The following is a 26,440-nucleotide window of genomic DNA, read 5'->3' as shown; positions in this document are numbered from 1 at the left end:
TGCAGCTATGGCACATCAGGCTTCTACATGTGTTGTGTCCATACACAACCCTTACAGATGAGCGCCACAATCATACTGACCCCCACTTCATTCCTTACGGTACTGTCCTATTTGTAGGCGACTTTGTCCCATCCAGATCCTCCCAATTTCTCCCATAAGTGATTTTTTACATTTACAATGACGTAGTCAAGAAAAGCTGCAGATAAAATCTCTTGGGTTTGGGTTCCATGTTGAGTTTCTGTGCCACAATTAAATTACTATTCGATCACTGTACACCATAAGGTAACATATTATTGGAGTACAGGGGGCATATGGGAAAAGCATGGAGGCGTGCTGTACCCATGATGTGTATTGCCCATAATCTTACATTGCTGATGCTCCTATTTCAGACTTTCTTTCAGAGTATATTAATTTATGATTTGCTCTTCTGGCTAATTCTCCCTTTTTGATCTATTTTAGGAATCCCTGTGGCCCTGTTTGTTTGGGTTTATCCTGATTCCTGCGGTATTGCAAATTGTGTTTTTGCCATTTTTTCCCGAAAGTCCTCGATATCTTTTACTTGAAAAGCAAGATACGAAGAGAGCTGAAAAAGGTAATTGTTCCTAAGATTTAGTGCTAATGTGATGTGTCAGAGGCATGTAGACGCTCAAGATTCATCTACTCCTGCTGTCATGACAACTGTTATGAGAAGGGACAAGTACACTTTATTTCTCACTTCATATTAAAAAAAACTGTGCAAATGCTTAAAGGAACACTAAGCCGAAAAATCAATGATTAATTTTAACAAGAAATCTAGTTGTCCTCATTGTTTGTAGTCTACGACATTTTCTGGATCATTCTAGGACAGACAGTCTCGGAGAAAGAAGGCTGAGAAATACCGAGATTACTCTCCTGCTGACCTGTTCCATCTCCGGTCAGTAGTCACCAGAAGCCACACCTACTTAGCTAAGAGGCTGGGCTTAGCCATCTCATATCCCACTGCAGACAGAGCAGGAGGGAGGCTTTAGATTTCTTTGTTCTATAATTACCAGTTTAAATTTCAAAATGAGACAAAACAGGATAAAAACAAAAGGAGGTGATTAAAGGGGTTTTCCAGGATTAATTATTTTTTATTCGTTGGCTTGCCCAGTATAAAAATCGCAAAATAAGCTGTACTTACACGCTGCTTGTCTAGCACTGCCTCTCTGCTGCTGGCAACGATCTTTGCCCACAGGCTGCAGCGGTGATGTCACTACTACACCAGCCAATCAGCTATCTAGTGCCAACTACCAGTCATTGGCTGCAGCGGTCACATGTGCTGAAATTGTGGTGCCACTGCAAGAGGCTGGTCAACCAAGATCGGAGGCAGAAGTGGAAAAGCAGTGCTGGACCTGAGGAAGGTGGAATGAGTATAGCTTATTTTATTCTATTTACTTTGGGCAAGCTGGAGAGAGGAATTAATAGAATTACTGGTTCCTTTAAGAGAGGAACTGATGGCTTATATTTATACATTTTTGAATATTTTATGTGATTAATGTTCCCGTAAAGTGGTTTTCCCATTGGATTAAATAAGGCTATATTGATCCAGGTAGCTAATAATGTCTTACCCCGCAAACACCCCTTACCCCCGCACTGAAGTTTGGCGGTCACAAATGCATAGTAAAGTTGCAAACTCCATATGCTTTTCCTGGAACTATCTGTGCCTATTGGGATCTCTGCACAAGCGCAAGAGCAGAAAAATAGTTTTTTTTTTCAATCTGAAACTGCAAAATGTGGGAAACTGTGGGTGCAACGCGAGAACACTGGGGAACTGTAGCCCATGTTAGAGCAACACACAGGGAAAATGGAAGAACACTGTTCTCATAAGGATATGAGATTTTCAAAAAAGTGACTTTATTTATAATAATACATCTATTGTAAAAAATGGTGAGGTCCATAGTGTTTTGTAATGGAAAACTTTAAATTGTTTAATTTTCAGCAACTTTTTAACAAACTTCACAAAGGACGGCCCCCCTTCTAATCCTTGTACAGAGAAATTTCTAGGATTGACTTCCTCTCTGTGTGAGATAGTATCACGTTAAAAAGCTTTTCTGGCATTTATTTAGGATAGGCCATTAGTACTTGATGCGTTGAGGTCCAATATCTGACTTATGCAGTATTAGGTGATGGTTAGTGAGGATTCCCGGTATCAAACACCAATTAATCATGTATTGATACCTTAAATTTATAATCAGAAGAATAAATATTATTTAAATTAGTTTATTATAAACTTTTTTTTTTTACAATTTGTTGGTATTTCATTTCTAATTTTGATTTACTTATCAATAAAAGATCTTGAAGTGTTACAATTGTTACACTGACCACTGTAGGAACACAAAATCTGTTAATTTCGACTTTGCTGTTTAGGCTAGGACAGAGTTCGCAGAGTGAGGATTTAATGGCAGCTCCTTTGTACCAATGTAGGAATGAATAGACAGTATAGTAACTTTATAGACATACTGTACATAAAGCTCCATGTGCATCTACATGTCCCTCCCTGGTCTCTGGGAGAGGTGTCGTACCCCATCACTTCCATCCTTTATGTTATGACGTTTTTTGTCGGCTAACTCTTATGCAGAAACTGTGCGGTACTGTCTGCAGTACATAGACATACAAGATTTGTGTCATGGTGGGAATTTTGTCAGGATGCATGCACTATTCTAGATATCCTCTGATTCCTGGTCTAAATTAACATTTTTTGTAAATGCCAAATTTGTCCACTACCACTCTATATTCCCTATCAGGAGCGGAGCATGTCTAGCGGTGTACATATGAAAGCGGGTGATTGATCAGGATTTATAATGGAAACCAGAGATCCCCAACCTTTTATACTTTGTGAACCACATTAATAGGGCAGGTGCAGGCAACAGTATGTTCTCCATCCAAGAAAATCGAACTGTTCAGATCACACCCCCGATGAAGCTTGATGCGAAACGCGCATCAGGTGTGTTTTCTTTAATAGGTAAAGTGTATAACTTTTATGTGATATCACTCTCTCCTTGTTTACCTGTATGTACCTTAAAGGGCCTTAACCTGCACAGCACTTGCTATTTTGGCTTGTACCTTTTGAGAATCTGTCCTCAATAATGTGATTGCACATAATATAACCCTGGATTGATTTGTAGCATTTTCACAAGGGAGTTTTGGTATGATCACTTACCTACTTTTAGTATTTTATATATCTGACTTTTGTGTGTCTATGTTTATATTTTTAATTATTATGTTATCCAATTAATAATATATTTTTTATTTATTTTGAGCCCTGCACATTTCTTCATAGGTATTCTTTATCACTGTATAGTAAAAAAATAGATAATGTCTCTATGTGCTTCTTTTTGACAAAGTGCCAAAGAATTAACATTGGACTTACCAGCGATGAGTTCGGATATATTAGCGGCTATCAGTTTAAATATAATTAATTTTCATATCTAATCCTATTGAGCCTCATGGAGGTGATAGAGAGCAGCAGATAAAATCGTTGGATGAGATTACTCTTGTCCTTTGGTTGTGTGTGGTATCACTTGCATGAGACGGATTACCAATACTAATAAAGCCCATGGATAGTCTTGGCGCTCTTTACCGAACAAGCTAATCTGTGAGTTAAAGGAGATCTAGTAAAATCTACAATAGACCTCTTAGCCATAATATATCTTCATCTATGATGATTAGCATAGTTTATTTACAAGTGGAAGAGATTTGGTTAGTAGTCGAGAACAGATGAAGGGAAATCAGTTTATTCTGCTGCTCTCTCCATTGCAATCAGCAGAACACAGGAACTGTGAATGGAAGCAAGAAGTAGGGTCGTAGTCAGTGCTGATTGTAGCTGCGGCGTCCCTGCACGCTTCCCATCCTCCTTTACCTCGGCAGGGACCCGACTCACTCACCGCCACCACCCTCGGTGCCCGCTTCCTCTTCCTGCTGCTGCCTCCCGGGGTCTGTGCACGTCTGGTAGATCCCCTAGCACTGCGTCTAGGGCACTTTCTTGCACAATCCCCATTTCTTAAAGAGACAGCGTGCGCCATCCTTAAGTATCCCCAGCCAATGGCTGGGAGACACTTATTATTTAAGGCATCTCCAGCTGTTGGGAGGTGCCTGAGCAATGTGTTTAGTCAGTTATCTTCATGCTTGCTTGTTCTCAGGTCCCCAGTGCTTGTATCTCAGTATACCTGTCCTGTCTACCTGCACTTGCTGTGCCTGCATTTCAGTTGTATCTTCCATTATACCTGTCCTGTCCACCAGTACCTGCCACGCCAGTCCGTATACCAGTCATACCTGCCGTGCCAGTCTATAGAACCATCCGTATCTGCCTGCACCTGCCATGCCAGCCTATATACCAGCCATACCTGCTTGCACCTGCCATGCTGCCTTTATAAAAGCCATGCCTGCTTGCACCTGGCGTGCCAGTCTGCATTCCAGCTGTACCTTGCTGCACCTGCTGTGCCAGCCTGTATACTAGCCGTACCTGCCTGCACCTGCCGTGCTAGCCTGTATACCAAACGTACCCACCTGCACCTGCCTTGTCTTATCGTATACCTGCCATGCCTGTCTGTACTAGCCAAGTCTACCCGTTCCTGGTCGTTCCAGCTTCCTGCTCTTTTGGGGGCCAGCTGCCGTGTGTTTGAGGTCTGTCCTGGAGTAGCACCTTTCGTCCACCTGGAGCCAAATCTAACTCCACCTTCAGGGGCTCTAGCGAAGAGACAGGTGTTTGCCTAGTTACACCCCTCCAGGCTCTCCACGGTCCACGGCACAGCGGTTCCACCACTATTCCTGTTTCACTGACATATGTACCAACCAACAGGCTCCATGATCTCTACATTAAAGAGGTTGCCCATTTCAAGCAATCCTTTTTGTAAGAACATCCCCACTTCAAAAAATAATAATAACAAAGTATTCCTTTTTTTGGGGGGACTCACTCAGTTATCAGCTGTAATCTGTGTGTGAACCAATTGGTAAGTGTGCTATTCCCCTGCTGCGCTGGAGAACCCACCTGGAGTTCCCTATGGTTCACACCACGCTGTCATCAAATTAGCAGTTGAACGAGGGGCTCTTATACCCTTGCACAGGGGCCCTATGTTGCCTGTGTCTAACCCTGGCGACTCTATTCTGCCGGGAATTGCAGACACAGAAGAAAATTTTAATTTTTTTCCTCTATTGTCCTTTGTTATATATAAGCACCCACTTATAAAACAAAATGATTGTGGCAATAGAATTCTAGCGATAGAGCACAGGACCTAAAATGGAATTGTATTCAAATTTATAACTACAGCTATCGGTTATATCTATGTTCCGGATCTTCTTGTTCCCATACGTGACTATTTTTTCTCACTAAGCCACATAAGATTACTCAAAAAAATTGTGTCATCGGTCGTCCTGTTCAGGTTGACAACCGGTCTAATGTGAAATCGGTATAAATAATACATGTGGCAGTGAGCACCCTATAAGAAATGAGTATGCATCTCCACCGGCATTCATATTAAGTGTCTTCAGTCCATTATTAGTCATAATGTAATACATTTTGTATGCATATGGAGAGATTTTAAAAATGCATGGTATCAACACATTGAATACCAAGACTGTCGTTCACTCTGCGCAGCAAATAAAAAAATTAGAAGCCTTTTTTGTAATTTCTTCCTGACGCCTTTTATTTGAAGTTGTCATTGTCTTCCATGTTCCAGATACAGCGTAGTTGCAGTCCCGCCATGGTCACTGCTGTAAAATCTTTTCACTTTCCATTTTGCCTAAAATAGTACAGATAATCATAATAATTTACTACTTTATCACTTTTTTGAAGACACACAGACAACTAGCAAATCTCTGGGCAAAATATTGAAATTAATTTAGTTATAATTCTACCTCTTTCTAATGGAAGTGAGGAAGTAAAGAACTGACACATGCTAAAAAAAGATGGAGTATGGAGCTTGTAATGGAATGAAATGAATGAACAGCAAAGAACGCCAATTATTTTTATTCTTCATTAAAACGTATAAAATGAGGTTTGTGTCCTTCGAAATTCTTTACTTGATGAATGATACTCCTTAGTTAATCATCTTTCGAGACTATTAGGCTTAATGGAGCTAAATTCATTGTCCTCAATCTCACGGCAAAACACCACATTGATAAGTACTTCTTAGCAAAATAAAATAAATGCACGGGTGCACGTTATTGTGACCGCACTCCACTAGTATACAAGGAAAGAAATACAACCGCATTCTGAGCCCAAGGAATATGCGAACATTGAATTAATGCATTTGAGCTGCATAAACTATAATCATAAATTTGAAGCACAATTTGATCAAATTGTGTGTACCCATCTTCCTTATATTTCCTGGGCTTAGACCTACAAATTTAAAGGGAAGGTAGGATTCAGCTCTGATTAAAAATGGCCCCGGACAAGTAAGAGTAATGCTGAGCTCAGTGTGCAGTTTTATTTTTTTGCTTGTCTTCTATAGAAACGCTGACTTTATTTCCTGCAGTTAGGATGACATATTTTTCCATTCAGACCCCTTTAAATTTTTCACTCTTTGTTTCATTGCAGCCATTTGGTAAATTCTAAAAAGTTAATTTTTTTTCTCATTAAAGTACACTCTGCACCCCATCTTGACTGAAAAAAACAGAAATGTAGAAATCATGAGCTTAGTTCCTTTGAGCTCATGATTCTCATTTGGTCTGACATGCACTGTGAGCTGTGAGGTCTTATATAGACAGGTGTGTGCCTTTCCAAATCAAGTCCTATCAGTTTAATTAAACACAGCTGGACTCCAATGAAGGAGTAGAACCATCTCAAGGAAGATCACAAGGAAATGGGGGAGCACCAATGTTTGGGCACACAGGGGCTCTCCAAACGCAACATGGTGTCCGCTAACAATTTAAGCTGACAATTTGTTAGCGGACACCATGTTGCATTTGAAGAGTCCCTGTGTGCCCAAACATTGGAGCTCCCCCACAAGTGACCCCATTTTGGAAACTAGACCCCCCAAGGCACCTATCTAGATGCATAGTGAGCACTTGGAACCCCCAGGTGCTTCACAAATTGATTCATAAAAATGAGAAAGTGAAAAAAAAAACACTTTTTCATTTTTATGAATCAATTTGTGATGCACCTGGGGGTTCCGAGTGCTCACTATGCATCTAGATAGGTGCCTTGGGGGGGGTCTAGTTTCCAAAATGGGGTCATTTGTGGGGGAGCTCCAATGTTTGGGCACACAGGGGCTCTCCAAACACAACATGCTGTCCGCTAACAATTTGAGCCGACAATTTGTGTTTATTTCCTTGATTCACATTCGCTCTAAATTACGAAGCTCAGTTAATTTTCCTTTTCTCTTTCATTTGACATTGAGAAACAGATGTAACTTGTAAATGCTATGATTTTGATCAAGAATACGATTTGACAGAGATTATTCTGGCCTGTGGCTTTCTCATCTGCTGGAAGTGCAATTATTTCTATAATTATGAAATCCCACCACATATCATATTTAGGTAAATGGATTTTTTTTTCCTGTATATTTATGTCTTTCGCCCTGATGTATTGACATTTTCCAATTATTTACATGTTATTCATATGCCTACACAATGGGGATCTCATGGTGGCAACAAATGGATTTCTGCTAGTTCTGTTAAGATAACTGGGACAGTCGCAGAAATTTCAGCAACAAAATCCTCAGCAAATAAATCCATCCTTAAGGACACCACACAACTTAGATTAAAGGGAACTTGAAAAGTCTAAAACGGTTATTAACCTGCAGGTGTAGGGTTAATCCACAGATTAGTAGCATTCTGAAGCCACGTGGCTGCTGCACTGAAAGCCCCACTGCCAGGAGGAAATTAACTTTATTCTTCCTGGCAGCATCCGGCTTTCAGTCATAGAGGCGCGGCTTCAGTTACCATTCAGTACATAGCGAGCGGCAGGTGTAACCCTGTCCCTGAACTGACAGACAGACAGCTTTGCAGTGGATGCCATAAGGATGTAGTCAATATGCCATTTGTTATTTTTAGATAGCTATTGCCATTTATGGGTGAAACTGCTCTGTAAAAAAGAAGAATTAGTGCAGATGGTGTTTTTTTAATTCACATGTTCACTTTGACCATGCTAATCTGAACTAGCCCATCCTCATCTGAGCTAGCCCATGTGATAACTTTGGTCTGTTTGTTTTCCATGTGCTATCCATTTTGTACATGGCATCACACACACATAAAATCCCCTGGTCTGAACAAGACCTAAAGACAGCCAAAGCCTCCAATATCGATTGAGAATCTTATGTTTATGAAGGATTTCTGACCTTGACAGATAATTTTGGGAAGATAACAATTGGCCCTGAGTCATATCTTGAAAAACCCTTAAAATTTTTGGCCCAAGATGGACCCAGATAACCTGTACTCACCATAGATGATAAGTGTCTGATTGGTTGGGGTGCGACTGCTGGAATCCCTAATGATCACAAGATTTGATTGGAGTGGAGGGAAGTGCCCTCCTGCTCAATTCACTGTCTTTGCATCTGCTGGAGATAACAAAGTCCTTCACCTGCTCCGCTATCCCCAGTAGTCTGATAGAGATTGATCGCCACAGAAATATGCATGCTCAACCGTTACTTCATCCAAGCAGAGAATTCAAAAGCCTCATTTTTGTGATTGATGGGGGTGCCAGTGGTATGACCCCCCCCATAGATCAGACACTTATTACATCTTCTATGCATACATTTGAAATTTGCAAGCATCTTAATTGAACCTGAAGGGAACTGAAGGTAACTGGATACTAAGTCACAGTAAACAATGTTTGTCTTTGTTTTCATTCTCACCCCCTTAATCCTTCACTTTTTACAACCACCCCTAATCCCTACACCTAGTAATGAAATCTTCATCTCTCCTTTCATCCTCCCCATTCATCTCACCTCCTCAGAACTATTCCTCAACATTCTATCCTGTGTCACAAAACACAGACAGACACCTCACGCTCTCTCCTGCTTCCATCTACTAACACTTTCTCTGCTCCTCCTCACTGCTGGCGATATCTACCCAAATCCTGGTCCTCCTCACCACATCCCCACAGTCACTTTCACCTCCTACCCACAATCTATCACAAACTCTTGCAACCCTTCCTACCTTATACCCATCTGCCCAGCCCCAGCTTCCGCTGTCCCTCTAACAGGAGCTCTATGGAACGCCCGCTCCGTCTGCAACAAACCTTCCTATATTCACAATCTCTTCATCACTACCAAGCTTTCCTTCCTCGGAATCACTGAAACCTGGCTCACCCCCTCCAACACGGCCACTCCTGCTGCACTTTCGTATGGTGGATTGCACCTTTTCCACACACCCCACCCACTGGCAAGCATGGTGGAGGAGTAGGTTTCCTCCTATCAGATAACTGATCCTTCACCAAAAACCCACTGCTACCCTCCGTTATTCTCCCCTCTTTTATGGTGCACTATGTGCGTATCTACTCCCCCTCCAACCTCCAACTGGCTGTCATTTACTGTCCCCCAGGGTCAGCCACCACCTTCTTTGACCACTTCACCACCTGGCTACTTCATTTCCTTTCCACTGAGATACCCACTATCATCATGGGTGACATCAACATCCCCATTGACACTTCCCTCCCAGCTGCCTCTAAGCTTCTATCCCTCACTTCCTCCTTCAGTCTTACCTAGTGTTCTTCCGCAGCCACTCACAAAGATGACCACACTCTGGACCTCATCTTCATCTGCCTCTGCTCCCTGTCTAACCTCTCTAACTTACCCCTCCCTCTTTCTGACCACAACCTACTTATATTCCCTACCCTCTCCTCTCCAGTTCCTCAATCCCCACTCCACAAACTTGCACACCCTCACAGAAATCTTAAACACCTTGACTTACACTCACTCTCTGAATCCCTTCTCCCTATTGCAGACATTAGTTCCTTACATGATACAGACATTACTGCCACTTTATACAACACCACAACAGCTGCAGCTCTCAATTCGGTCGCCCCCCTCACACATACCAAAGCTCGCACAATCAACAGGCAACCCTTGCACACCAGCCTGGCTAAAGAACTGCGCCGGGTCTTCAGGGTCGCTGATTTTAGATGGAAAAGGTCCCACACCAAAGAACACATCATCACAATCAAACAGTTCCTCACTACCTTCAAGTCCACACTCACTGCAGCAAAGCAAACATACTTCTCATCTCTCATATCCTCCCTGTCTCAGAACCCCAAACAGCTATTCAGCACTTTCAATTCTCACCTGCGTCCCCCAGTGTCTCCACCCTCTCTTCTTATTTCAGCTGAAGACTTTGTCTCATTCTTCAAGCAGAAGATTGACACCATCAGACAAAGCATTTGCTTAAAGTCCATACAGCCCCTCCTCATATCTACTCAACCCTCCTCCTCCAAAACCACCTTCTCCACCATTACGGAAGATCAACTTTCCTTTTTACTCTCCAAATCACACTTCACCACCTATAAACTTGACCCAATCCCGTCCCATCTCATCCCAAACCTTACCACTATTTTCATCCCAACCCTAACCCACCTTTTCAACCTGTCACCAACAACTGGCGTCTTCCCCTCATGCTTCAAACATGCCTCAATCACACCATCCTCAAAAAGCCCTCCCTTGACCCTTCCTTTCAGACTAGCTACTGCCCCATTTCACTTCTCCCCTATGCCTCAAAACTACTGGAACAACATGTCCATTCTGAACTGTTCTCCCACCTCTCCTCCTGCTTCCTCTTCAACTGCCTACAATCTGGTTTCCGACCGCACCATTCTACTGAAACTGCACTGACTAAAGTCACCAAAGACCTACTAACTGCCAAATCCAAGCAACACTACTCTGTCCTCCTCCTCTTGGACCTGTCATCTGCCTTCAACACATTTGACCATTCCCTTTTACTAGTGGTGAGCGAGCATGCACGCTACTGCTCGGTGCTCACCCGAGCATCTCACTGCTCGAGATGCTCGGCGCTAGCCGAGTATTTCCGGGTTTGCTCGGTGGGAGCTCGGGTCCCCTCCCTGCATGTTTGGCGCTCTTTAGAGCGCCAAACAACATGCAGGGATTGCCTGCCACTCACTGTAATGACGTAGACATGTTGGTTGTGGCATTACAGTGATTGGCTGGCCGCACAGCTTCATCAGGTCTATATCAGACCTGGCGCCGATGTGCTCATCACAGTCACTCCGAAATCAGGCAGAGTAGGGAGAGGTGCTGCTGCGTCAGGGAGAGATTTGCTTGTGTATTAGGTAGTGTAGGGAGAAAAAACGCACATTACACATATCCATCTTAACAAACCGTCCTTCTGAGGACTAACTAATACATCTGCAGAGATATCAGGCAGGAAGCGTATATAGGCAGACAGGGTATATAGCAGACGGCAGTGCATATAGCACAAGAGGCTCCATTTCAATTCTGCCTTCTGCTGCTGTTAGATATCTCAATACAAAGGCCCAGGACTCAGGGGCCAGGAATACTTTTTTTTGGATCTTAATCCTCATTATTTGCTTAAAAAGCAATCCAGAGAATAGAGATGAGCATTGTTCTACTCGAACTGTTCGCCAATCTCAAATTCGAGCTGTTTTGGGCGGTGTTCGGGCCGTTCGGCGAACACGAACAATTTGATAAAAATTCGGCTGTTCGAGGTTATGTTCGATAACTGTTCGTGCACCAAAATCATAACTGGATTTTTTCTCAGTAATGATGAAAATTAATGTTAGTACGCAGTTTGAGTGTACAGCGGGGTGGGGGGAGGGGCAGGGGATGGATCTCTGCAGGAACAATGAAGATCTCCATTTTTTTTTCTCTTTCCCGCATTTGCAGTGAGGAGGTGCAATCTGTCAGCCTATCAGCAGCGCACACACGGAGCGAAGTGCTTTTTTTCACACAAGCAAGGGCATGTGTGATTGGCAGTGTATGTCACATGTCCTTGCCCTATAAGACCAAGCCATTTTCCCCGTCGCCACCATTTTCTCACTGCTGCAGCTGCGTGTTAGACGGCACCGCTGTTGCTGTGTGCGCTATACCTTGTTAATTTCAAGCCAATTTTCGCACAAATATACAGATAGCTTGGGAGTAGGGAATAGTTGTGATTGCAGTCGTTTAAGGACTAGGTTACAGCATTTCCTACGACTTTTATCAGGGAGGTCTGTGCTCTTAAATAGATAGGTTGTGGGGGTAAAGACTAATTGTAATTGGAGTCCTTTTCAGGACTAGGTTACTGTAGCACCCTGAGGATTCGGCTGCTACAGGGGTATTGCACCTCAACCCAGAGGTGTGATATTCCACTCCCGGGTAAGGATGGAGTGTGGACCTGAGCTCGGTAGGCTGCATGCACTACACACATCCCATTTCCGAGGAGCAGACCAACGGTACTCCCACTTAGAAATGTGCAGGTACGACCGAGTCTGTTCCTGGCTGGAGTGGGAGGGGGGTGGTACATCCCAAGTAGTGTAGGGGCAGATAGGGGGAGCAGCCTGGGTAAAGATAGGAGCTCATTGGGTGCTGGTCACCTGAGCTCACACATAGAGGGTGTATATAAGGTGGGCACCATCAAAGATCAGGGTCAGTCTGTCAGAGTCAGTAGGAAGCAGAGGTCCAGATGAGCCTGCAGAGAGAGAGTGGAGCAGAGAAGGAAAGACCCAGAGAGGGAAAAAGCAAGGACTCTGAGAACCCAAATTCAAGCTACGGGTGAAGAGTCGGCAATAGGGTACCGGATCCCAAACTGGTGGGGGCAAAAGCACACCCTAGCCAGAGACCGGAGGCCGTGGGCAGCGTCTGCCACGGCCACCCACCACATCCACCCCGAAGGCAAACCACGTGGAGGGTCAGGGAACCCAAGGCCAAGGGTCTCCCAACAGAAGGCCCGAGGGAGCTGGACCTAGGTGGATCACTAGTGGGGACGGCCAGAGGAAAGGACAGAAGGAGAGCTCAGGGTCACGCTCCGGACTTGTTTGGGGGTTTGCTGAATCCAGGACCTGGTGGACGCAGCACGGCTCGGGTGGTCACTTGAAGCTGGAGTGACCGGAACATCAGCAGTGAGTAAATACCCTAAACTGCACAACCCGACTCTGTCTTCACTTAACATCTATGCTGCACCACCACAACCCCCATCCTCTGCACCTGACCCCCTGAGGCTATACCCCACCCGTTGGGGGTTATACTATCAAAAGCTGCACCAACACCATCAGCCTCAGCGGACCCTGCTGCAGCGGCGGCCGTAGTGACCGCAATACAACGGGTGGCGTAGTCGACATTAAGAACTTTATAACATCTGTAGGACTGCCACATACTCTGAGCTTGACACCCTGGGCACGGACCGGGTCACAGCCACTCGGAAGACTACAACCCCCATCTGATCCGGCTCCGGGTATTCCCCTAAAGAATATGGCCCAGGGGGCGCGTCAACTTTGGCGTAGTCGGCAGGATTACGTGCCCGCAACACCCGGGTACTGCGTGCCTGAAGAAAAGAACAAGTTTACCTCAAAAAGAAGTCTCCTGCCGGTTCCGGAGGGTCCCCGCCATCGGACTCCGTCACAGATCGATTCCCGCCGGTTGTCCGCCATTAACAGCTTTTTCCCGCCATCTGCAGAGTTTCCCGCCACTGGGAGACGATTCCCGCCATTTCCAAAGGTTTCCCGCCTTGGAAGAGCGGACGCCATTATGGGCGTGCCAGAGGGTGGCAAGAGGCCACCTCCCATCGTGGGCCAGGACCGAAAATGGCGCCAAAAGTGGAAACCGCCCCCACCAACAGAGACTGTGATGCTAGAGGTGTCTGTCAGCGTGAAAGAACTGCCCCTGGAGCTGACAATCACCAAGTGGCCCCGGGACTGCCCTCAAAGTGGGAGGACTGAGAAGGAGAGAGCAAAGATGGGTGTCGCTTGGAGCAGTCTGGAGCGAGCGCACCCGGAGGCAAGAAGCCTGGAGAAGAGTATCGGAGGAGCTTACCCGGAGATGGCGAGAAAGCAGAGCAGCACCGGCCCGTTGGCCAGGAGCCTGCTAGAAACAGAGGAGGGAGAGCAGAGCAGCACCGGCCCGCTGGCCAGGAGCCTGCTGGAGACAACAGGAGGAGAGCAGAGCAGTACCGACCCGTTGGTCAGGAGCCTGCTGGAAGCAACGACCCCACTAGGCCTAGTGGAGGTCCTTACACAGCTCCCCCGAGATCGGGAGTGTGCGCAGACCGCTCTGGAGGGCCTCGCCAGGAGGATGGCCCGGGTGCAGCGAGAGACGTTGGCGGAGTGGAGCCGAGAGATGGCCCAGCAGACCGAGACCCGTCAGCGGAGCACGCCACCCAAGACGAGGAGACAGACCGCCTCTGAGGATGGCGCGGGAGGACTCAAGGCCGGAGACGGCGCCGAGAAGGGAGCCGAACGAGTGGAGGCAGGTAAAGGGGACGTCTATACCCCAAACCGGGAAACCGCGTACCTGCCCCAGCTCCCCGTCGCAGAGCCCGAAGTCTATCCTGCCGTGCCCGTCGCTGCAACGTCACCGCCGCAGACTAGGCCTCAAACGGGAGCCGCGACCCCTGTGACGTCACACGCCTCGGCCCCGAGCGTGACCAAGCAGGAAGTACCACCAGCCTGGTCGCAAGGCCTAGTACCCCCGGGCGCCGCAATACCAACAGCGCCCCCTACCTCCGCGGAGCCCCCGGCCTGGTCGCAGGGCCAAGTAGCCCAGGGCGCCGCCGTCCTTACGGTGCCCTTCACTTTCCAGGTGCCCCAGGCCTGGCCGCAAGGCCTGGGCAACCCGGGCGCCGCCACCACCACCGCGCCCATAAAACCAAGAGTGCCGCATCTGGGAGAAGATCTGTTCGCCCAGCATACGTGCCCGGATGGGCAGCCCTTCGTATGGCCCCAGGAATACATCCAGCTGGAGCTGCAAAAAGCAAGGCCCATGTGTGAACCCCTGATCCCGGCTCCAAAGCCCGTTAAGAGGATCTCGCCCCCGCTAGAAGAGACCCAGTTTGAGTGGGACCCCACCGGAGAAGACCTCATGGGGTTCACTCAGGAGACTCGGGCAGCTGCAGCGGAGCGTGCTGAGTGCTGCCGCCAGCAGCTCGAGGTCTTTGAGAGGGAGCGGAGAGAGAGGCGGGTCCGGGAACAACAAGCCCAGATAAGGAGCGCGGAGCAGAAGAGCCGGGCCAGGAGAGACCCCCGTGCAGCGCATAGTCCCCGCACCACCGGGACTGTGATCAAGTTTAACATGCAGCATGGGTGGGGCTTCATCCGAGACCACCGCACCCCAGGCGACGTCTTCGTGACCAGGAGAGACGTTGAGTCCCACCTACCGGAGGGACACAGAGGTCGTGACCTTTACATCGGGGACGAGGTCACCTTTACCCGGCACAAGTGTGCCAAAGGACCCTACGCCCTCCATGTGCATCGCCTGACGGAGGAAGAGCTGCGGTGTGAGGAGGAAGAACAAGAGGACCCGGACGGGTCTGAAGCTAAAGGAAACCATAAAGAAAGAGCAGGAGGACGTCGTCGTTAAGTACAGCGAAGCAGAAGCTGTATATAGTTGCCCGTCGGGGCACAGTGAACTGTTGATAATATAGTCCCCGTTGGGACCAGCATGTGTGAACTGTTACCCGTATTTCCCTTAATTCCCACTGACCGAGGACTGAGAGCGGCCATATCCCTGTATATAGTTGCGCGTCCTAAAGCGCCCCCTACCGGTTTTATAGGAAAACCATTTTTCAAGAAAAGACTGTCGCACTTTACCCAGTCACGCGTTGCACAGTGACCGGAGGAGGAGCTAGAAGCGAAGAAAAGTCTACAAGAATGTTTTATATGAAAAGTTTTATTGATATATATATATATAATGTTTTGTATGATGTTTTATATGTTTATGCAAAAATTTGTATGTTTTGTGGTGTTTTGTTCTTACAGCCCGAGGACGTGCTGTGATTTACCAGGGGGGAATGTAGCACCCTGAGGATTCGGCTGCTACAGGGGTATTGCACCTCAACCCAGAGGTGTGATATTCCACTCCCGGGTAAGGATGGAGTGTGGACCTGAGCTCGGTAGGCTGCATGCACTACACACATCCCATTTCCGAGGAGCAGACCAACGGTACTCCCACTTAGAAATGTGCAGGTACGACCGAGTCTGTTCCTGGCTGGAGTGGGAGGGGGGTGGTACATCCCAAGTAGTGTAGGGGCAGATAGGGGGAGCAGCCTGGGTAAAGATAGGAGCTCATTGGGTGCTGGTCACCTGAGCTCACACATAGAGGGTGTATATAAGGTGGGCACCATCAAAGATCAGGGTCAGTCTGTCAGAGTCAGTAGGAAGCAGAGGTCCAGATGAGCCTGCAGAGAGAGAGTGGAGCAGAGAAGGAAAGACCCAGAGAGGGAAAAAGCAAGGACTCTGAGAACCCAAATTCAAGCTACGGGTGAAGAGTCGGCAATAGGGTACCGGATCCCAAACTGGTGGGGGCAAAAGCACACCCTAGCCAGAGACCGGAGGCCGTGGGCAGCGTCTGCCACGGCCACCCACCACATCCACCCCGAAGGCAAACCACGTGGAGGGTCAGGGAACCCAAGGCCAAGGGTCTCCCAACAGAAGGCCCGAGGGAGCTGGACCTAGGTGGATCACTAGTGGGGACGGCCAGAGGAAAGGACAGAAGGAGAGCTCAGGGTCACGCTCCGGACTTGTTTGGGGGTTTGCTGAATCCAGGACCTGGTGGACGCAGCACGGCTCGGGTGGTCACTTGAAGCTGGAGTGACCGGAACATCAGCAGTGAGTAAAAACCCTAAACTGCACAACCCGACTCTGTCTTCACTTAACATCTATGCTGCACCACCACAACCCCCATCCTCTGCACCTGACCCCCTGAGGCTATACCCCACCCGTTGGGGGTTATACTATCAAAAGCTGCACCAACACCATCAGCCTCAGCGGACCCTGCTGCAGCGGCGGCCGTAGTGACCGCAATACAACGGGTGGCGTAGTCGACATTAAGAACTTTATAACATCTGTAGGACTGCCACATACTCTGAGCTTGACACCCTGGGCACGGACCGGGTCACAGCCACTCGGAAGACTACAACCCCCATCTGATCCGGCTCCGGGTATTCCCCTAAAGAATATGGCCCAGGGGGCGCGTCATTACATCAGTTCCTATCAGTTTTTGCCAGGCAGGTCTGTGCCAGTGCTGTGCAAGTTTTTTTCACAGCATTTGGCTGAATCTAGCAAAGCTAATCCTTTTTGGCCTATTGCAGAGTGTGCTAGTCAGTGGAGTAGCCTATCTGTGCTGCAAGATATACCACCTGTGTATAGAATACCAATTTTTTTACTGCACCTAGTGAAGTAAAATCTTTTGGGCATAGCATCATTCTATTAGTCCATCTATACTGACCTCCATCAGGTTGCAAATTAAAAATAATTTGTATCTGCATCTACAGTACCTCTGAAAAAATATTTGGCCTTCTAGCTGTGTGTGGGACTTGTTGTATTAGTCCATCTATACTGACCTCCATCAGGTTGCAAATTAAAAATAATTTTTATCTGCATCTACAGTACCTCTGAAAAAATATTTGGGCTTCTAGCTGTGGGTGGGACTTGTTGTATTAGTCCATCTATACTGACCTCCATCAGGTTGCAAACTGAATATATTTTTTTCTGCATTTACCTCTGAAAAAATATTTGGGCTTCTAGCTGTGTGTGGGACTTGTTGTATTAGTCCATCTATACTGACCTCCATCAGGTTGCAAATTAAAAATAATTTGTATCTGCATCTACAGTACCTCTGAAAAAATATTTGGGCTTCTAGCTGTGTGTGGGACTTGTTGTATTAGTCCATCTATACTGACCTCCATCAGGTTGCAAATTAAAACTAATTTTTATCTGCATCTACCTTACCTCTGAAAAAATATTTGGGCTTCTAGCTGTGTGTGGGACTTGTTGTATTAGTCCATCTATACTGACCTCCATCAGGTTGCAAATTAAAACTAATTTTTATCTGCATCTACAGTACCTCTGAAAAAATATTTGGGCTTCTAGCTGTGTGTGGGACTTGTTGTATTAGTCCATATATACTGACCTCCATCAGGTTGCAAACTGAATATATTTTTTTCTGCATCTACCTCTGAAAAAATATTGGGCTTCTAGCTGTGTGTGGGTCTTGTTCTATTAATCCATCTATACTGACCTCCATCAGGTTGCAAACTGAATATAATTTTTTTCTGCATCTAGCTCTGAAAAAATATTTGGCCTTCTAGCAGTGTGTCGGACTTTCTCTATTAGTCCATCTATACTGACCTCCATCAGGTTGCAAATTAAAAATAATTTGTATCTGCATCTACAGTACCTCTGAAAAAATATTTGGGCTTCTAGCTGTGTGTGGGACTTGTATTAGTCCATCTATACTGACCTCCATCAGGTTGCAAATTAAAAATAATTTGTATCTGCATCTACAGTACCTCTGAAAAAATATTTGGGCTTCTAGCTGTGTGTGGGACTTGTTGTATTAGTCCATCTATACTGACCTCCATCAGGTTGCAAACTGAATATATTTTTTTCTGCATCTACCTCTGAAAAAATATTTGGGCTTCTAGCTGTGTGTGGGACTTGTTGTATTAGTCCATCTATACTGACCTCCATCAGGTTGCAAATTAAAAATAATTTGTATCTGCATCTACAGTACCTCTGAAAAAATATTTGGGCTTCTAGCTGTGTGTGGGACTTGTTGTATTAGTCCATCTATACTGACCTCCATCAGGTTGCAAACTGAATATATTTTTTTCTGCATCTACCTCTGAAAAAATATTGGGCTTCTAGCTGTGTGTGGGTCTTGTTCTAATAATCCATCTATACTGACCTCCATCAGGTTGCAAACTGAATATAATTTTTTTCTGCATCTAGCTCTGAAAAAATATTTGGCCTTCTAGCAGTGTGTCGGACTTTCTCTATTAGTCCATCTATACTGACCTCCATCAGGTTGCAAATTAAAAATAATTTTTATCTGCATCTACAGTACCTCTGAAAAAATATTTGGGCTTCTAGCTGTGTGTGGGACTTGTTGTATTAGTCCATCTATACTGACCTCCATCAGGTTGCAAACTGAATATATTTTTTTCTGCATCTACCTCTGAAAAAATTTTGGGCATCTAGCTGTGTGTGGGACTTGTTGTATTAGTCCATCTATACTGACCTCCATCAGGTTGCAAATTAAAAATAATTTGTATCTGTATCTACAGTACCTCTGAAAAAATATTTGGGCTTCTAGCTGTGTGTGGGACTTGTTGTATTAGTCCATCTATACTGACCTCCATCAGGTTGCAAATTAAAACTAATTTTTATCTGCATCTACAGTACCTCTGAAAAAATATTTGGGCTTCTAGCTGTGTGTGGGACTTGTTGTATTAGTCCATCTATACTGACCTCCATCAGGTTGCAAACTGAATATATTTTTTTCTGCATCTACCTCTGAAAAAATATTGGGCTTCTAGCTGTGTCTGGGTCTTGTTCTATTAATCCATCTATACTGACCTCCATCAGGTTGCAAACTGAATATAATTTTTTTCTGCATCTAGCTCTGAAAAAATATTTGGCCTTCTAGCAGTGTGTCGGACTTTCTCTATTAATCCATCTATACTGACCTCCATCAGGTTGCAAATTAAAAATAATTTTTATCTGCATCTACAGTACCTCTGAAAAAATATTTGGGCTTCTAGCTGTGTGTGGGACTTTTTGTATTAGTCCATCTATACTGACCTCCATCAGGTTGCAAATTAAAAATAATTTTTATCTGCATCTACAGTACCTCTGAAAAAATATTTGGGCTTCTAGCTGTGTGTGGGACTTGTTGTATTAGTCCATCTATACTGACCTCCATCAGGTTGCAAACTGAATATATTTTTTTCTGCATCTACCTCTGAAAAAATATTGGGCTTCTAGCTGTGTTTGGGACTTGTTGTATTAGTCCATCTATACTGACCTCCATCAGGTTGGAAACTGAATATATTTTTTTCTGCATCTACCTCTGAAAAAATATTGGGCTTCTAGCTGTGTGTGGGTCTTGTTCTATTAATCCATCTATACAGACCTCCATCAGGTTGCAAACTGAATATATTTTTTTTCTGCATCTACCTCTGAAAAAATATTTGGCCTTGTAGCAGTGTGTCGGACTTTCTCTATTAGTCCATCTATACTGACCTCCATCAGGTTGCAAATTAAAAATAATTTGTATCTGCATCTACAGTACCTCTGAAAAAATATTTGGGCTTCTAGCTGTGTGTGGGACTTGTATTAATCCATCTATACTGACCTCCATCAGGTTGCAAATTAAAAATAATTTTTATCTGCATCTACAGTACCTCTGAAAAAATATTTGGGCTTCTAGCTGTGTGTGGGACTTGTTGTATTAGTCCATCTATACTGATCTCCATCAGGTTGCAAACTGAATATATTTTTTTCTGCATCTACCTCTGAAAAAATATTGGGCTTCTATCTGTGTGTGGGACTTGTTGTATTAGTCCATCTATACTGACCTCCATCAGGTTGCAAACTGAATATATTTTTTTCTGCATCTACCTCTGAAAAAATATTGGGCTTCTAGCTGTGTGTGGGTCTTGTTCTATTAATCCATCTATACAGACCTCCATCAGGTTGCAAACTGAATATAATTTTTTTCTGCATCTACCTCTGAAAAAATATTTGGCCTTGTAGCAGTGTGTCGGACTTTCTCTATTAGTCCATCTATACTGACCTCCATCAGGTTGCAAACTGAATATAATTTTTTTCTGCATCTAGCTCTGAAAAAATATTTGGCCTTCTAGCAGTGTGTCGGACTTTCTCTATTAGTCCATCTATACTGACCTCCATCAGGTTGCAAATTAAAAATAATTTTTATCTGCATCTACAGTACCTCTGAAAAAATATTTGGGCTTCTAGCTGTGTGTGGGACTTGTTGTATTAGTCCATCTATACTGACCTCCATCAGGTTGCAAACTGAATATATTTTTTTCTGCATCTAACCCAGCCAATAGTTTTGGCCTAATACCCCAGTTTGGCCACTCAGCTCTGCTCGGTTACCATCCATTGTTTTTTTGTGCAAACAACTCCAGAGTTGTGAATTAGTTAACCACCAAAATGAGTGGAAAAAGGCCTGCTGCTGGTGGAAAGGGGAATAGGCGTGTTGGGAAGGGGAAAAAAGGTTGTGTCCGTGGGGTAGGTGTTAAAGCAACAGTAACATCTGCAGAAGAAAGACCATCTTCCAGCCAAACTAAAATGTCTACTTCTTTTAGCGGACAATGTGATAAGATCCCTTTCTTACGGCCACACCAATCGCTACAAATTCCAGATGAGGCACAAAAACAGCAGGTGCTTCAACGGATATCAAGTGCTCCTTTAAGTGGGCTCTCCTCCACATCAACTTCAACATCACAAATACTCCAGTCCTCAAAGGTGTCACCCAAATCGCACTTGCTTCCTCACAGCTCCCAAATCTCCAGCTGCCCATCTGAGTATGAGGTAGAACAGATGGTTGAGTCTGCAGAGCTGTTTACTCATACTATAGCCTGGGAATCAGAGGTCGACTCCAGCGCTTCTGTGAATCCAGACGAGGAAATGATCTGCACTGATGCCCAGAATCTTTATGAGTCGGATCCAGGACCAGACGCAGAAGGTTCTGACCATAATGTAGACCCTCATTCCCAAACTGTAACTCCTGTTGGTGGAGACAATGAGGAAGACGATGATAAGACTCAAATACCTGATTGGAGCGACAACTTTAGTTTTTTGTCAGGGCAGGAACAGGTTGGCTCTGAGGACGACGGGTGTGATAACACACAGGGTGATGATGATGAGGTTGGAGATCCCACTTACTGTCAACCCACAGTCAGCCAAGACATGAGGTCAGCAGAGGAGGTGGAGGAAGATGCTAGTGACGACGAGGTCAGGTTGCGCCTTCCTGGACAGAGACGTAGTACTGGAAGCACGTCAACAACTGCATCCTCAAACACAACTCTGCCTCTCACCACAAGTCGTGGTGGCTCTTCAGGTCGCATGGGTGCTAAGCCTTGCATAGCCTGGGCATTTTTTCAGATCGATAAAGATGACCCAACTCGTGTTATCTGTAACATTTGTCAGCAAAAGCTAAGTAGAGGCCAAAAAATACATAGTTTGAGTACTTCATGCATGAACCAGCACATGGACATGAAGCATAAGTTGCAGTGGGAAGCTCAGTGTGCTACAATGCGGCCTAGCCGGCCGGGCCAACCACCGTCTGCCATATCTTGTGCATCCGCGGCCTCTTCATCCTCTGTGACTGGGGGGACAGCAGTCACACCTGTTTTGGGGCGCAGACCTGCCACCTCTTTACCCGCAACAGCCAGCGTGATTGGCAGGTCATCATTTTCTTTGGAGGTGGTAACAGCAGCTGGTGTTGAGCGCTGTCCGACATCGATAGCACCACCTTTGGATCAAGGCAACCTAACATGTCCGCCTGCATCTTCCTCACAGACCGGCAGTTTGCCGGGGACACCCTTATCAACCCCGTCTAAGCACATTAGCCAGCCCTCGGTCCCTCAGATGTGGACAAGTAAAAGACCATTTCCTCCTAGCCATGAGAAAGCTAAGAGGTTGAATTTCACCATCTGCAAGCTCTTGGCTACAGAAATGCTGCCTTTCCGCCTGGTGGACACAGAGGATTTTCGAGACCTTATGTCCGTCGCAGTGCCCCAGTACCAGATGCCCAGTCGGCACTACTTCTCAAAGAAAGGTGTGCCTGCGCTCCACCAGCATGTCGCACACAACATCACCGCTTCTTTGAGAAACTCTGTGTGTGACAGGGTGCATTTCACCACAGACACTTGGACGAGTAGGCATGGACAGGGGCGTTACATGTCGCTGACTGGGCACTGGGTAACTATGGTGACAGCAGGACAAGGGGCTGCTGTCCAAGTCTTGCCGTCCCCACGAGTTGTGCGTCAATCCTCTTTATGTCAAAGTTCCTCCACTGCTTCTGCCTCCTCAACCTCCTCTCGGTCTTCCACCTGCACCCAAAGCCTGTCTGGTCATGCCACAAGCTTTCTAACTGCGCAGAAGGGATCCTGCATACCTCCTTACTATGCTGGCAGTAGGGCTCAACGTCATCAGGCGGTTTTTACATTGAAATGTCTGGGAAATGTGAGTCACACAGCTGAGGAGTTGTGGTCAGCTCTGGAGAACCAATTTCATGAATGGTTGTCTCCACTGGACCTGAAACCAGGGAAGGCCGTGTGTGACAATGCTGCAAACCTGGGTGCGGCCCTTCGCCGGGGCAATGTCACACACGTGCCTTGTATGGCTCACGTGTTGAACCTGGTTATCCAGCAATTTTTAGCCCACTATCCCAGACTAGATGGCCTTCTGCAGAGGGCACGGTCGCTGTGTGCTCACTTCCGCCGTTCGCATCCCGCAGCTCAGCGACTTACATCTCTACAGAAGGCGTTGGGCCTGCCACTTCACCGGCTAAAATGCGATGTGCCTACCCGGTGGAATTCAACTCTGCACATGTTGCAGCGACTGTGGCAGCACCGACAAGCCCTGGTGCAATACGTTCTGACATATAGCCTGGGCCAACGAGATTCAGAGGTGGGGCAAATCACGCTGGAGGAGTGGTCTCAGATCAGGGACCTATGCACCCTTCTGCACAGTTTTGAAATGGCGACGAAGATGTTTAGTGCTGACGATGCCATTATCAGCATGACTATTCCGGTGATTTACATGCTGGAGCACATGTTAAACAGAATTCGGAGTCAGGTGGTGGCACAAGAGGAGGTGGAGGAAGTAGAGGAGGAGGAGTTGTATGGGGAAGGGCTAACATCTGCAAGGTCCAGACGGTCGGCAGCACCAAGGCGGCAGGCATGTGAGGGTCTGGGAGATGGTTTTACCAGGGCGCATGGTAGCAGCCAAACTAGTGAGGAAGGTGCAGGAGCCCAGGAAGAAGTGGAGGACGAACTGATGGAAGACTCATCAGATGAGGGAGACCTTGATCACATTTCTGTTGTGCGAGGTTGGGGGGAGAGGACAGAGGAAGGAAGCATGATTGTTACCTCACCACCAACACAACAGGGACTTGGTGCTCCTGGATGCGCAACACACATGAGTGCCTTCTTGCTGCACTACCTGCAACATGATCCTCGAATTGTGAGAATTAGAAATAATCCTGACTACTGGGTTGCCACACTGTTAGATCCCCGGTACAAAAGTAAATTTGCAGAAATTATTCCTGCCATAGAAAGGGATGCACGCATGCAGGAGTATCAGCAGAGACTGTTGCAGAATCTTACATGTGCTTTTCCACAAAATACCAGTGGTGCACGTAGTGAATCTCACAGTTCCAACTTGCCAACCGTGGGACCGTCAAGTGTTCAGCACTCAAACCGTAACAGAACCACAGTATCTGGTGGTAACATCAATTTTGCGGAATCATTTCACCACTTTTTTAGCCCATCCTTTGCAAGGCCACAGGAGACAAGAAGTCTGACACATAGTCAACGCCTAGAGACGATGGTACAGGAGTATCTCCAAGTAAACATTGAAGCCACGACTGTGTCACTGGACCCTTGCTCTTTTTGGGCTTCCAATCTGGATAAATGGCCGGAGCTAGCCACTTACGCCTTGGAGATCTTGTCATGCCCCGCAGCCAGCGTTCTGTCTGAACGTGTGTTCAGCGCTGCTGGTGGTGTGCTGACAGATAAGCGCACGCGGCTCTCCACTGATAATGTAGACAGACTCACGTTCATAAAGATGAACAAATCATGGATCCGAAACGACTTTTCTACCCCTGTGTCATCCTGGGGAGAGTAAAAGCTTGATGATTGTTTAAAATCACCCTACCAACCGTTTTAAGCTTTCAAATTACTAATCATGTTTATCTGTATCTTGACTGGAAAATAATTTGGGCTTTGTAGCAGTGTGCAGCACTGATCCTATTAGGCCATCTATAATAAGCTCCACCAGATTTAAAATTAAAAATAATTTTTAGCTGCATCTAGCCCGGAAAATAATTTTGGGGCTCCGAGATGCGCAAGACACATAAGTGCCTTCTTGCTGCACTACCTGCAGCATGACCCTCATATTGTCAGAATTCGAAGTAATCATGACTACTGGGTTGCCACACTCTTAGATCCCCCAAACTTTTCGATCAACCTTTTCATTTTAATAAAGACCAAAAAAATGGTCATTTTTGAAATTATAAGCATTAGCAGGTTGTTAGAAACTGAAATCAAACAGTTTTCAACTCAAAACTTTATTCTAGGTGATGTTACATTTTCACATAGGACCCCTTGTTCGAAAGGAGCTTCTGAACTCTCTCGTCCATTGAATTTGTCAGGTTTTGGATGGTTTCTGTTTCAATTGTTTTGCATGAGGACAGGATACCCTCCCAGAGCTGTTGCTTAGATGTGAACTGCCTCCCGCCATCATAGACACTCCTTTTAATGATGCTCCAAAGGTTCTGAATGGGGTAGAGGTCAGGGGAGCATGGGGGTCACACCATAAGTTTGTCCCCTTTTATGCCCATATCAGCCAGAGATGCAGATGTTTTATGTGCAGCATGAGATGGTGCATTATCATGCAGAAAAATGATCTTGCTGTGAAATACACGGTTCTTCTTCTTGAACCATGGCAGGAAGTGCTGTTTGAGAAAATCCACATACATTATGGAGTTCATCTTTAGCGCCTTCAGGGATCCTAAAGGGGCCGACAATCTCTCTCCCCATGATTCCAGCCCAAAACATTACTCCACCTCCTCCTTGTTTGCGCTGTAGCCGTGTTTGCGTGGGGTGTCCATCAACCAGCCATCCTCCACTCCATCCATCTGGACCATCGAGCGCTGCACGGCACTCATCCGTGAACAAAACAGTTTTGAAATCAGTCTTCATGTAATGTTTGGCCCACTGGAGCCGTTTCTGCTTGTGTGAAGTGGATAGAGGAGGTCGACAGGATGGCGTATGCACAGCTGCAAACCTCTGAAGGACCCTGCATCTTGTTGTTCGGGGGACGTTGGAGGCACAAGCAGCTTCAAAAACTTGTCTGCTGCTATGACAAGGCTTTTTTGCCGCTGCTCTTTCAACCTGACGTAATTGCCTGTAGGAAAGAGTCCTCAATTTGCCCTTATCAGCACGCACACGTGTGTACTGTGAATCAGCTACATACTTCTTGATTGCCAAGACACTTCATCCTGATCATAGCACAATGTTGATTGTAGTCATGCCTTGACCTAAACACTCCACAATTTGTTGCTTCTCAGCAGCCGACACATCCTTTTTCTTTCCCATTTTGGCAGAAAATGTAGGCTGCTGAATAATGTGAGAGAGCCTTCTTAAGTAGTCTTGCCTTTCATTGGACACACCTGCCAAACAAATTAGCACTGGTGTCTGCAATTGCTTACAGTGATATAAAGAGCCCTGACACACATCACCATCAATGAGTTTAACTGACAAACAAACAAATTCTTCCCTTATCACT

At 45.9% G+C, this 26,440-nt stretch overlaps 1 protein-coding gene across 2 annotated transcripts in view; it reads left to right on the top strand.

Annotated features, from left to right (window-relative positions):
- SLC2A9 (solute carrier family 2 member 9) overlaps window positions 1-26,440 on the top strand; it is a 741,777-nt gene that overhangs the window by 391,385 nt on the left and 323,952 nt on the right. For both annotated transcript variants that reach the window (XM_073648512.1, XM_073648502.1), the window contains exon 7: window positions 460-592. In XM_073648512.1, coding sequence (XP_073504613.1) covers window positions 460-592 — 133 coding nt within the window. The remainder of the gene's footprint in view (window positions 1-459; window positions 593-26,440) is intronic.

This window comes from Phyllobates terribilis, unplaced genomic scaffold (genome assembly GCF_046119375.1).
Source record: "Phyllobates terribilis strain yellow unplaced genomic scaffold, ASM4611937v1 Scaffold_1__5_contigs__length_1240528914, whole genome shotgun sequence".
Classification (NCBI taxonomy): domain Eukaryota; kingdom Metazoa; phylum Chordata; class Amphibia; order Anura; family Dendrobatidae; genus Phyllobates; species Phyllobates terribilis.
The sequence above is the reverse complement of the archived record's forward strand: the minus strand, read 5'-3'. Positions and strand labels throughout refer to the sequence as shown.